Raw genomic sequence first — 14,221 nt, 5'->3', positions numbered from 1 at the left:
ATTGATGAACACATGAGGATCTCCTACCTCTTCTTGAAGAGCCTCTTGAAGGAGCTTCGGAAGCCTCCTTTCTCCTGCTTCCTTCCCCGCTCACTCAGAGGGGCGTGGCTTATCTCCTCAGCCCCGCCTCTCCACCGGGGCTCCTCCCCCCATGCCTGGCCCACGGGGTCCTGGGGGTCAGGGGTCAGACTGTCTGGGGGTCTGGGCCGTGGTGATGTATGATACTAGACGATGTAGTTGGTGTATATGTACCTGGGGGATGCTGATGTGTAGTTCGGGCTCCAGGGAGCTAGGGCTGCTCCCCAGCTGGACCGGGCCCCTGCGTGTCGGGTTGAGACACCCCTTGCTGCTGCCCTGTCTCTCCAGCGCCCTCCGGTGGCCGTGGTCGGGACCGGCGTCCACACAGCTCACCGTGCTGTCCAGCTGCAGACCATTCAGAGACTGACAGAGACACCGTTATCACACCACTATCACACTGCTATCACTCAACTCCCACTCCACTATCACACCACTATCACTCTCACTCCACTATCACACCACTATCACTCTCACTCCACTATCACACAACTATCACTCATCACTCCACTATCACAAGACTATCACACCACTATCCCTCCACTATTACACCACCATCACTCCACCATCACTCCGCTATCACTCCACTATAACACCACTATTTATCCACTATCATTCCACTATTACCATTATCACACCGTTATCACTCCACTCTCACTCAACTATCACACCGCTATCACACAACTGTCACACCACTATCACACCTCTATCACCCCACTATCACACCACTATCAGCACTATCACACCTCTATCACACCTCTATCACCACTATCACACCTCTATCACCACTATCACCACTATCACACCTCTATCACACCACTATCACACCTCTATCACACCTCTATCACCACTATCACCACTATCACACCACTATCACACCTCTATCATCACTATCACACCTCTATCACACTACTATCACACCACTATCACACCACTATCACACCTCTATCACACCACTATCACCACTCTATCATCACTATCACACCACTATCACACCTCTATCACACCTCTATCACCACTATCACACCTCTATCACCACTATCACCACTATCACACCTCTATCACACCTCTATCACCACTATCACACCTCTATCACCACTATCACCTCTATCACACCACTATCACACCGCTATGTCAGCCTCACCAGAGCACCCTGTCCTGGCCTCACCTTGCTCTTCCTCTGGCCGGCCTGCAGGGGGCGCTGGGGGCTGTGGCGCCTCAGGACTGCCTCGTCCGGGGACACGCAGCCCCGGGGAGAGGCCCTGGGGCGACCCCCCCCGTAGGCCTCGCGGGGCGTGGGCACGTTGGCCGCCAGCACCCGGCGGGGGGCCGAGGAGGTGCGGGGACACCTGACGAAGGCGATGTCGATGGAGGAGGAGGAGGAGGAGCCGGAGGAGCAGCGGTCCAACAGCGAGCCATCGTGCAGCGAGTCGCCGTCCCCCCCGCAGACCCTGCCACCCTCGGGGGGGTCCCCGGGCAGGAGGAACTCCCCCAGGGCCTGGGCCAGCGCAGAGCCCGCCGCCCCCGGTTGGGGGTCCGGGCGGGGCTTGCACGGCCCGCCGTGGCTCTCCGGGATGCTGCGTAACCCTGGAGACGGTTGCCTGGCGTTACATGGGGCGGGGTGGGCGGACTCTGATGGGGTCTCGTGGGGGGGGTACGGACCTGTGGGCTTGGCGGTCCGGGGTTCCGGGTCCGGGCTGAAGTAGGGCAGGGGGCCGCAGCGGTCCCGGGGGTACCGGTCCGGGTCCCGGCCCCAGTCCTGGTAGTCCTGGTAGTCCTGGTAGGAGGTCCTGGTCCGGGACTGGATCTGCTCCAGGAGCCTCTGCTTACTGCGCTTCACCTGGGTCACATGGTCTCTGGAGGAGGGGAGGGGGGAGGAGGGAATGAATTTACTTTTACGGTTTAATGGCAATTATTGCTAGGCGGTAAAGGTTATTATCATAGTGGGAGGAGCTAGGCGCTACAGGTTAGCATCATAGTGGGAGGAGCTAGGCGCTACAGGTTATTGTCATAGTGGGAGGAGCTAGGCGCTACGGGTTAGCATCATAGTGGGAGGAGCTAGGTGCTACAGGTTATTATCATAGTGGGAGGAGCTAGGCGCTACGGGTTAGCATCATAGTGGGAGGAGCTAGGCAATACAGGTTAGCATCATAATGGGAGGAGCTAGGTGCTTCAGGTTATTATCATAGTGGGAGGAGCTAGGCGCTACAGGTTAGCATCATAATGGTAGGAGCCAGGTGCTACAGGTTAGTATCATAGTGGGAGGAGCTAGGCGCTACAGGTTAGCATCATAATGGGAGGAGCTAGGTGCTACAGGTTATTGTCATAGTGGGAGGAGCTAGGCGCTACAGGTTATTGTCATAGTGGGAGGAGCTAGGCGCTACAGGTTAGCATCATAGTGGGAGGAGCTAGGCGCTACAGGTTATTGTCATGGTGGGAGGAGCTAGGCGCTACGGGTTAGCATCATAGTGGGAGGAGCTAGGCGCTACAGGTTATTATCATAGTGGGAGGAGCTAGGCGCTACGGGTTAGCATCATAGTGGGAGGAGCTAGGCGCTACAGGTTAGCATCATAATGGGAGGAGCTAGGTGCTACAGGTTAGTATCATAGTGGGAGGAGCTAGGCGCTACAGGTTAGCATCATAATGGGAGGAGCTAGGTGCTACAGGTTATTGTCATAGTGGGAGGAGCTAGGCGCTACAGGTTATTGTCATAGTGGGAGGAGCTAGGCGCTACGGGTTAGCATCATAGTGGGAGGAGCTAGGTGCTACAGGTTATTATCATAGTGGGAGGAGCTAGGCGCTACGGGTTAGCATCATAGTGGGCGGAGCTAGGCGCTACAGGTTAGCATCATAATGGGAGGAGCTAGGTGCTACAGGTTATTATCATAGTGGGAGGAGCTAGGCGCTACAGGTTAGCATCATAATGGGAAGAGCTAGGTGCTACAGGTTAGTGTCATAGTGGGCGGAGCTAGGCGCTACAGGTTAGCATCATAATGGGAGGAGCTAGGTGCTACAGGTTATTATCATAGTGGGAGGAGCTAGGCGCTACAGGTTAGCATCATAATGGGAAGAGCTAGGTGCTACAGGTTAGTATCATAGTGGGAGGAGCTAGGCGCTACAGGTTAGCATCATAATGGGAGGAGCTAGGTGCTACAGGTTATTGTCATAGTGGGAGGAGCTAGGCGCTACAGGTTAGCATCATAATGGGAGGAGCTAGGTGCTACAGGTTTGTATCATAGTGGGAGGAGCTAGGTGCTACAGGTTAGCATCATGGGGGGAGGAGCTAGGCGCTACAGGTTAGCATCATAGTGGGAGGAGCTAGGCGCTACAGGTTACCCACGTCATTGAGCTGCTCAGGGGACTCAGGGAGCCACACTCAGTGAACATATGCTTCATGGAGGACCTAAAGGAGGACACAGAAAACATGTAAGGAGGGGTTAAAAAGTACAGAGACAGGTCATTAAGGTGCAGGTAGGGGTTAGACAGTACAGGGACAGGTCATTAAGAAGCAGGTAGGGGTTAGACAGTACAGAGACAGGTCATGGAGCAGGTGGGGGTTAGACAGTAGAGAGACAGGTCATGGGGGGGGTAGGGGTTAGACAGTACAGAGACAGGTCATGGAGCAGGTGGAGGTTAGACAGTAGAGAGACAGGTCATGGGGGGGTAGGGGTTAGACAGTAGAGAGACAGGTCATGGGGGGGGAAGGGGTTAGACAGTACAGAGACAGGTCATGGGGGGGTAGGGGTTAGACAGTACAGAGACAGGTCATGGGGGGGTAGGGGTTAGACAGTTCAGTGAGACCTGTTGGCCCCCAGCAGGTCCTGGTTCTGGGCGGTGAAAGACCTGAACTGCTGGATGGAGACGAGGAGCAGGAAGTAGTCTGGGTGGTCCACCTCCGTCTGCCTCAGCAGAGCCTACACACACAGACACACAGACACAGACACACACACACACACGCGCATAGAGATAAATAAACACTATATGTATGTGTGTATGTGTGTGTTTACCTGTAGCAGCAGTTTGTGGGTGTGTGTGTAACTCTAGCAGCATGGTGTACTGTGTGTGTGTGTGTGTGTGTGTGTGTGTGTGTGTGTGTGTGTGTGTGTGTGTGTGTGTGTGTGTGTGTGTGTGTGTGTGTGTGTGTGTGTGTGTGTGTACCTGTAGCAGCAGGGTGTATTGGGGAATTCTCTGCACCGGTTGGATCAGCAGCGTCTGGAGTGATGGCCGCGACTCGTCTCCCTCACACTGACCAATCACAGCCCGGGGAGGACGGCCAATCACAGCCAGGGGGAGGAGGGCCAATATCAGCCAGGGGGGACGGCAAATCACAGCCCGGGGGAGGATGGCCAATCAGAGGAGACCAGGAGGGACGCAAGCTTGTTAACATTAACAACGGTACAGATGGTCTGACCCACCCTGGAGGTCAAAGGTGGACCTGTTGCTCCCAGGTCATGTGACAGGTCATGTGACGTACCTCCAGCAGCGCGGCGGTGTGAGCACTGGCGGTCAGCAGGCCGACCAGCGCCAGGCAGTCCGGGAGCTCCTTCAGGTAGGACAGGTAGAGGTCCAGGAAGTCACTCTGGGGTCACAGGTCACACAGGTCATAACTCGGATCCTCTCACATGTTAACATCACATGTTATATACCATTTTATACAACATGTTATCATCAAATGTTGTCATCCTGTGTTATCATATGTTGTCATCACATGTTTCATTACATGTTGTCACCAAATGTTTCATCACATGTTGTCATCACATGTTATCATCACATGTTGCTCGGCAGCTCAGAGATGCTGAGGGATCACAAGCTCCTCACATGTAACGTTAGAAACATGGATATACGACTCGAAACGAGGTCCCCATCTCTCTGACGGTCCCTCTCCGCCCTGTGTTTACAGATCACCATGGTTACAGATCACCATGGTTACCTCTTTGCTGGTGAGCTTCATGAACACGTCCCCCATGATGCCTTGCCACTGGCTCTTCAGCACCCTCTCCTGGAGCGTGTGGAGGAGGTGGAGGTGCTGCTGGATCAGGAACCGCAGGGAGCTGGGGAACACACTGGGGGGGGGGGGGGGGGGGGGGGGGGGAGGGAGGGAGGGTGGGAGAGAAGGGAAGAGAGAGGTAGAGGGGGGAGAGAGAGGTAGAGGGGGAGAGAGAGGAGGGGGAGAAAGAGGGATAGGTTGGAGAGGGGGAGAGGTAGGTTGGAGAGGGGGAGAGGGAGAGAGAAAAGAGAGGGGGCAGGAGAGAGAGAGACAGGGGGGAGGAGAGAGAGGGATCAGGGAAGCTGAAGGTACGGGCGTGCGTGCGTGTGTGCGCGGTGCGTGTGTGCGCGGTGCGTGCGTGCGCGGCTCACCGCTGGTCCTTGGGGCCCGGGGCCTCGGAGCCGTTGAAGGAGATGTTTGCCTTCAGCAGGAGGCTGAGGTACGAGACGTAGACGCGCTCTGACTCCAGCAGCTCCAGAGACGCACGCTGCCTGCTGTCTACAACACACAGTACACACAATAATACACACACAGTACACAGAACACACATAGTAAACACATATACACACACACACAGTACACACATAGTACACAGTACACACACAGTACACACACTAAACACAGCACACACCGAGTACACGCAATAAGAAACACACAGTACACACATCAGGGGAGGTAGTGCTAATACTCTTACTGGTACTGGTATGAGGTAGTACTGGTATGACGTAGCATTGGTACTGGTATGAAGTAGGACTGGTAGTGGTATGAGGTAGTACTGGTACTGGTTGAGTTAGTATTGGTACTGGTATGAGGTAGTATTGGTACTGGTATGAGGTAGTACTGGTACTGGAATGAGGTAGTACTGGTACCGGTATTTGGTACTACTGGTACTGGTATGTGGTAGCATTGGTACTGCTATGAGGTAGTACTGGCATAAGGAAGTACTGGTACTGATATGAGGTAGTATTGGTACTGGTATGAGGTGGTACTGGTATGAGGTAGTACTGGTTCTGGTATGAGGTAGTACTGGCATAAGGTAGTACTGGTACTGGTATGAGGTAGTATTGGTACTGGTGTGAGGTGGTACTGCAATGAGGTAGTATTGGTACTGGTATGAGGTAGTACTGGTACTGGTTCTCTTACTGGTGTCGTGGCCTGGCTGCTCCGCCTCCTCTCTGCCGTTCCTCTCTCTCCTCGCTCTCTGGAAGCCGGCCTCCACACCCGCTATTATACACACATATACTACTGTAATAAACACATGTACTACTGTAATAAACACATGTACTACTGTAATACACATATACTACTGTAATACACATATACTACTGTAATACACATATACTACTGTAATACATACTATTGTCATAGCCACATACTATTGTAATACACACATATACTACTGTAATACACATATACTACTGTAATACACATATACACACATATACTACTGTAGTACACATAAACTACTGTAATAAAAACATATACACACATATACTACTATAATACACACATATACTACTGTCATACACACATATACTACTGTAATACACATATACTACTGTAATACACACTATTGTCCTAGCCACATACTATTGTAATACACACATATACTACTGTAGTACACATAAACTACTGTAATAAAAACATATACACACATATACTACTATAATACACACACCGTATACCAAAGATATGATATATATATAAATATATTATATATTTATCATATCTATAGAATATCTATAATATAGATATCATGATATCTATATGATATATATATATTTAGTAAATGCTGCACGTGAACCTCTAAAGATGGCGAAATTTGATTGGTTCGCTATCTCGGGATATTGGGCAATGTCCCACGATTGAGATCTCAAACTCTGGATATTGCGTGATGGTCTTCTCCTCCAGACCAGTAGACCAGTGACCAGCTGTAGACCAGTGACCAGCTGTAGACCAGTGACCAGCTATAGACCAGTGGCCAGCTGTAGACCAGGGACCAGCTGTAGACCAGTGACCAGCTGTAGACCAGCTGTAGACCAGTGACCAGCTGTAGACCAGTGATCAGCTGTAGACCAGCTGTAGACCAGTGACCAGCTATAGACCAGTGACCACCTGTAGACCAGCTGTAGACCAGCTGTAGACCAGTGACCAGCTGTAGACCAGTGACCAGCTGTAGACCAGCTGTAGACCAGCTGTAGACCAGTGACCAGCTGCAGACCAGTGACCAGCTGTAGACCAGTGACCAGCTGTAGACCAGCTGTAGACCAGCTGTAGACCAGTGACCAGCTGTAGACCAGCTGTAGACCAGTGAACAGCTGTAGACCAGTGACCAGCTGTAGACCATCTGTAGACCAGTGACCAGCTGTAGACCAGTGACCAGCAATAGACCAGTGACCAGCTGTAGACCATCTGTAGACCAGTGACCAGCTGTAGACTAGCTATAGACCAGTGACCAGCTGTAGACCAGTGACCAGCTGTAGACCAGTGACCAGCTGTAGACCAGCTCTAGACCAGCTGTAGACCAGCTGTAGACCAGTGACCATCTGTAGATCAGCTGTAGACCAGCTGTAGACCCGTGACCAGCTGTAGACCAGTGACCAGCTGTAGACCAGCTATAGACCAGTGACCAGCTGTAGACCAGCTGTAGACCCCGTCCTGGGTCCCCTCCCCATCAGTCTGTTAAGTCGTTACCACGGCCCCGTGCGGCCATCACCACCACCTCACGTCAGGTGACAGAGCTGGAGGGGTACTCCCCTCCTCCTCCCTCCTCTTCCTCCTCCTTCCTCCTCCTCCTCATCTACCTTCCTCCTCCTTCCTCCTCCTCAACCTTCCTTCTCCCCTTCCTCCTCTATCTCCTCCTTCCTCCTCCTCCAAGCCCCAGCATCAACAGTTTGATGTGAAGGTGGATTTATATTAGAGGAGGAAGTCGAAAAGACGTTTCAAATGTTTTTGAAGTGTTCACGTATAGCATATACTAAAACATTAATTCACCTCAGGCTCCATGAATGGCCCACTCGACCTTCGGTCTCCGGGGCTATTCCCCACTATTAACTTCGCCTTCAGCTAATAATTTTTCAATGTATTGTAAATAAGATATATATGATATCTACAATATATATATATATATATATATATATATATATATATATACATATATATACATGATATCTATAATAAAGATATCTATAGTATATCTATAGCATAGATCCATATACTCAGCAGGTGGACTGACTCTGAGTGGCGGCCGTGCTTCTGTTGCTGTGATTTGTCAAACTGGAGAAGTAGTGTTGGATGACGTTGAGCTCTGATTGGCTGGTCAAACTGCTATGTCCCTCCCCCGACAGCAGGTCCCCCTTAGAGCTCTTCCTGTTGCAGAGCCAATCACAGACCAGGATACAAAAATCATCTCAAGTGATTAATCACACATTCACTCATACTGTGTGTGTACGTGCTTGTTTGCGTGCGTGCGTGTGTGTGTGTGAGGACCTCTTGGGGGCCAGGTGTGTGTGGAGCAGCTCCATCTTCCTCTGCACCTCCCTCTGACTACAGGAGACCTCCCTCACCTGGAGCACAGCGCCACCTAGCTCCTCCTACACACACACACACACACACAGACACACACACACACACACACACACGCACAGACACACACACACACAGACAAAGACACACAGGCACAGGCACACGCACACAGACACACACAGGCACAGGCACAGGCACACACACACACACACACACAGATAAACACACACACACACAGACACACACACAGGCACAGGCACACGCACACAGACACACACACACACACACACACACACACACACACATACATTTGTATATTTATATTTGTATAAAGTTATGTACTTATGTATATATAAGCACCTTGAAGGAGCTCAGGGAGATAGTCACATGTATAGTTCTATATATTTAATGTATTTATAGTTATATATATTAGTAATATATTGATGTATGTATCGCAATATATATTATGTATATAATGTATATAGTGTATGTATAGTTAAACTGTATATATATATAACTGTATACAATGTATATGTTTGTCTTTACCTTGAAGGTGCCCACGGTGGTCTTCAGGCCGCTCATCTCCTGCTGGACGTCCAGGAGGTCAGCCCGCAGCCCCTCCTCCTGGCTCTGGGTCCTCTGGCGCAGCTCAGACAGCTCCACCAGGGCACAGTGGAGCCCCTCGCGCAGCTGCACCACCAGGCCCTGCAGCTGCGCCGTGGGGACAGTCTGTCACTAATGACCACGGTGTGACCGGGACACGCCCTTCTGATAACCAGAGAGGACGCCCACACGCTCACAATGCTGTGTGTGTGTCTCTCTCTTTATCTCTCTCGCTCTCTCTCGCTCTCTCTCTGTCATGTGAAAGCCATCAGGCGAAGTTTCTCTTCTCATAACTGAATCAAAGGTCTGTCCTGTCTGCTTGGACTAGGACCTCACTAGTCCACACATTGAGATGACCTATATCAGTGTAGTCTCTCTCTCTCTCTCTCTCTCTCTCTCTCTCTCTCTCTCTCTCTCTCTCTCTCTCTCTCTCTCTCTCTCTCTCTCTCTCTCTCTCTCTCTCTCTCTCTCTCTCTCTCTCTCTCTCTCTCTCTCTCTCTCTCTCTCTCTCTCTCGTAGGCAAATAGGGCATACCATTAACCTAAAGAATTAGGCCTGTTGATTGCCAATCTTTTCATGATAAAAAAAATAATAAAATCCCCCCCTCTGTTTTTTTGACAAATCTCACTCTGTATATATATATATATATATATATATATGTGTATATATATATATATGTGTATATGTATATATATATATCTGAGGTGGTAAATTAAATATATAATATAATAAACCTTAGGAATTTAAAACACAGCTGTGATCTTTGTGGACACTATTCCCTTTACTGGCAGGATCACATGTCACTGATCACAAAAACCAATATGAAGAAAAGAAGGTTCTTCTCCATGTCTTTAACTTATATCACTGTCTAACCCCTACCTGCTCCCTTGATGAACTGTCTCTGTATTGTCCAACCCCTACCTGGTCCTTAATAACCTGTCTCTATGCTGTCCAACCCCTAACTGGTCCTCAATGACCTGTATCTGTACTGTCTAACCCCTACCTGCTCCTTAATGAGCTTTCTATGTACTGTCTAACCCCTACCTGCTCCTTAATGAGCTTTCTGTGTATTGTCTAACCCCTACCTGCTCCTTAATGACCTGTTTCAGTACGGTCTAACCCCTACCTGCACCTTAGTGACCTGTCTCAGTACTGTATTACCTGAATGATCTCTAACCTGGAGTCATCCTCCTCTTCCTCCTCATCTTCCTCCTGGTCGTCTAGAGAACAGGAGAGAACACACACACACACACACACACACACACACACACGTTGTAGTTATATAGTAAGTTAGTTCAACAATATTACGTGTTAAACCAGGGGACTAGTAAAACCAGGGTATGGGTGAAACCATTTGACGGGTTAAACCAGGGGAGAGGAGCTGGTTAAACCAGGGGACTGGTTAAACCATGTTACTGGTTAAACCATGTTATTGGTTAAACCAGGGGGGGGAGCCGGCTGCAGCTTGTCCTCCTCAACCAGACAGTCGGTCGTTGTCCGCAGGGAGGGGCCAGAGGTCGCCGTGTGACATCATCAGATCTCATCGCAAATGTCAGCCAGTCATCTTTTACAATTTATCTTTTATGGACAACCACAGCAGGCGTACGTCCAGAGGAAGAACACAACTCCCCAAAACTTGCCAGTATCCCTTTAAAACCAAGTGAATGATGTTATCCCTATCTGCTATCAGTAAATACTTGATATCTAGGATACACCTGGCTCTTTAGGGTTAGACCATCTATCCCTGCTGCCCCGTGGAGACCACCGTATCAGAGCTCAGAGTAAAGACCCCGACACACAGTACAGATGTAACTGCTCTCTCCATCCCTCACGAGATCACAGCCTGATGACAGAACCACGCAGCAGATCCAGACGTCATCAGGAGCTTGTGATCTTGTGATGTTTAGAGATGATGATGTAGTCCAGCTGTAGACCAGCTGTTGACCAGCTGTAGACCAGTGACCATCTGTAGATCAGCTGTAGACCAGCTGTATACCAGTGACCAGCTGTAGTCCAGCTGTAGACCAGCTGTTGACCAGCTGTAGACCAGTGACCATCTGTAGATTAGCTGTAGACCAGCTGTAGACCAGCTGTAGACCAGTGACCAGCTGTAGACCAGCTGTAGACCAGTGACCAGCTGTAGCCAGCTGTAGACCAGCTGTTGACCAGCTGTAGACCAGTGACCAACTGTAGATCAGCTGTAGACCAGCTGTAGACCAGTGACCAGCTGTAGACCAGCTATAGACCAGTGACCAGCTGTAGACCAGCTGTAGACCCCGTCCTGGGTCCCCTCCCCATCAGTCTGTTAAGTCGTTACCATGGCGCCGTGCGGCCATCACCACCACCTCACGTCAGTTGACTGAGCTGGAGGGGTACTCCCCTCCTCCTCCCTCCTCCTTCTCCTACCTCCTCTTCCTTCTCCTTCCTCCTCCTCCAAGCCCCAGCACCAACAGTTTGATATGACGGTGGATTTAATTAGAGGAGGAAGTCGAAAAGACGTTTAAAATGTTTAGTGGATAAAGATATGAGAGCTGCAGAGGCTCCTAAACGCTTAATTTAGAGGCTTAAAGGAGAGGCTACAGTTACAGGCTTCAGTAAGAGGCTTCAGTAAGAGGCTTCAGTTACAGGCTTCAGTAAGAGGCTACAGTAAGAGGCTACAGTAAGAGGCTTTAGTTACAGGCTTCAGTTACAGGCTTCAGTAAGAGGCTTCAGTAAGAGGCTTTAGTAAGACGCTTCAGTTATAGGCTTCAGTAAGAGGCTACAGTAAGAGGCTTCAGTTACAGGCTTCAGTAAGAGGCTTCCGTTAGAGGCTTCAGTAAGAGGCTTTAGTAAGAGGCTTCAGTTATAGGCTTCAGTAAGAGGCTACAGTAAGAGGCTACAGTAAGAGGCTTCAGTTACAGGCTTCAGTAAGAGGCTTCAGTAAGAGGCTTCAGTAAGAGGCTTCAGTTACAGGCTTCAGTAAGAGGCTTCAGTAAGAGGCTTCAGTTACAGGCTTCAGTAAGAGGCTTCAGTCAGAGGCTTTAGTAAGAGGCTTCAGTTATAGGCTTCAGTAAGAGGCTACAGTAAGAGGCTTTAGTAAGAGGCTTCAGCTATAGGCTTCAGTAAGAGGCTTCAGTAAGAGGCTTCAGTTACAGGCTTCAGTAAGAGGCTTCAGTCAGAGGCTTCGGTAAGAGGCTTCAGTTACAGGCTTCAGTAAGAGGCTTCAGTCAGAGGCTTCAGTAAGAGGCTTCAGTTAGAGGCTTCAGTCAGAGGCTTGAGTAAGAGGCTATGCTAGAGGCCCAGACGGTCCTGGATCAACAGCCTGTAACAGACTCAACGACTAACAGGAGTTTGACTCTAAAGACGTTGCGGTACAGAGATGTGTCTTACCTGGTTCTTCTGCTCTGTCTTCCACCCTCCTCTCCACCCTGGTCTCTTCCGTGTTCTCCACCATGTTCTCCTCCATTACTCGCTCTCCACTCACCTCCTCTTCTACCCTTTATCCTCTTTTTCTCTGACCAGATCAGAGCGTCTCTATCTCTCTCTCTCTCTCTCTCTCTTGAACACACACACACACACCCACACACACACTATCTGATGTTCAGCATCTCTCTCTTCCTCTCATGTGAGCCCTGTGATTCCATGTCTGCACATAAAGACGCCTTGTCTTCAGAGAGAGAGAGAGAGAGAGAGAGAGAGAGAGAGAGAGAGAGAGAGAGAGAGAGAGAAAGAAAGAGGGGAGAGAGAGAGAAAGAAAGAAAGAAAGAAAGAAAGAAAGAGGGGGAGAGAGAGGGAGAAAGAGAGAGCAATAATGAGAGAAGAGGCAAAGATCTTATGAATGAATTTGACAGAAACAATGAGACGCCCACCATTAACCTTAGCAAAAACTACATCCAACATGTGCAACATGTAGGGCACAACATACGACATATAAAACACAACATATTAGGAACTTACAACATTTACATACAACATTTACATACAACATGGCAGTTTATTTTGTCAGCGTGCGTGCATACCTGTGTGTGTGTGTGCCGTCTGTGGGTGTGTGTGTGTGTGTGTGTGTGTATGTAATTGTGATCTTCTGAAGATAACATAATTGTCCTCTATCATGTGATTGAACTGCAAGAGGGAGAGCGGAGAGAGAGAGGAATGACAGAGAGCAGAGAGAGAGCAGAGAGAGAGAGAGAGCGGAGAGAGAGAGAGAGAGAGAGAGAGAGAGAGAGAGAGAGAGAGAGAGAGAGAGAGAGAGAGAGAGAAAGAGAGAGAGAGAGTTAGCTATACTCCCTGTGGTTCTATAAAGTACAGTATGGGTTTCCGGTGAACAAGACTATCTAACCCCTGTGCTCTTAGTTCAGGGCAGCGGTTAATTTCTCACTAATCTCTGCGACCCCAGCTTAATCTGCTTCCACACAATCCGCTTTACCCGATCAATGTGCCGGTGATATTGATCGGCTACAAAGATTTAGGAGTGAATAGGAGTCTTCTCTATTCACACTAGAGTAGTTTCCTAACCAGTGATTAGGAGTAGTTTCTATTAACACGAGTGACTAGGTATAGTTTCTATTAACACGAGTGACTAGGTGTAGTTTCTATTCCCACCAGTGACTAGGAGTAGTTTCTATTCACACCAGTGAATAGGAGTAGTTTCTATTCACACCAGTGAATAGGAGTAGTTTCTATTCACACCAGTGACTAAGAGTAGTTTCTATTCACACCAGTGATTAGGAGTTGTTTGCTCTTCAGTTTTTTATACAGGACGTCTAGGGGTTAATATGGATGACCCTGGGCCGTGACCCCGGGCCGTGACCCCGGGCCCTGACCTCTGACCCCGGGCCCTGACCCCTGACCGGTATTAAGAACAGAGGCCATGTATAAGAACTCTGAATAAGAAACCTTTGAGAAGATACAAGAAGATGACTATTATTAGACCTTCAAAGCTGACATATTATATTACCAGGTGTCTGATTAGCACTTAAAAGCCGTTTTATAAATCTACGTCTTCTGACATCACTAGTGGGCGTGTCCACCTAGATGTGTGCTGGATAGATC

General features: G+C 49.4%; 1 protein-coding gene across 1 annotated transcript; it reads right to left on the bottom strand.

The window, feature by feature from the left end:
- Positions 1 to 23: 23 nt before the first annotated feature.
- arhgef33 (Rho guanine nucleotide exchange factor (GEF) 33) lies at positions 24 to 12,635 on the bottom strand (the record flags this gene model as incomplete). Its single annotated transcript, XM_079729070.1, has 15 exons — positions 24 to 170; positions 253 to 441; positions 1,244 to 1,931; positions 3,416 to 3,478; positions 3,877 to 3,989; positions 4,234 to 4,320; positions 4,550 to 4,654; positions 5,006 to 5,138; positions 5,434 to 5,560; positions 6,206 to 6,286; positions 8,298 to 8,431; positions 8,552 to 8,655; positions 9,134 to 9,298; positions 10,352 to 10,410; positions 12,560 to 12,635. The coding sequence occupies 15 exons, from the start codon at positions 12,633 to 12,635 to the stop codon at positions 24 to 26; spliced, it is 2,271 nt and encodes a 756-aa protein (XP_079585196.1).
- Between the last annotated feature and the right edge of the window lie 1,586 nt (positions 12,636 to 14,221).

The sequence above is a fragment of the Pollachius pollachius genome (assembly GCF_949987615.1).
Source record: "Pollachius pollachius genome assembly, chromosome: 2".
NCBI lineage: Eukaryota > Metazoa > Chordata > Actinopteri > Gadiformes > Gadidae > Pollachius > Pollachius pollachius.
The sequence above is the reverse complement of the archived record's forward strand: the minus strand, read 5'-3'. Positions and strand labels throughout refer to the sequence as shown.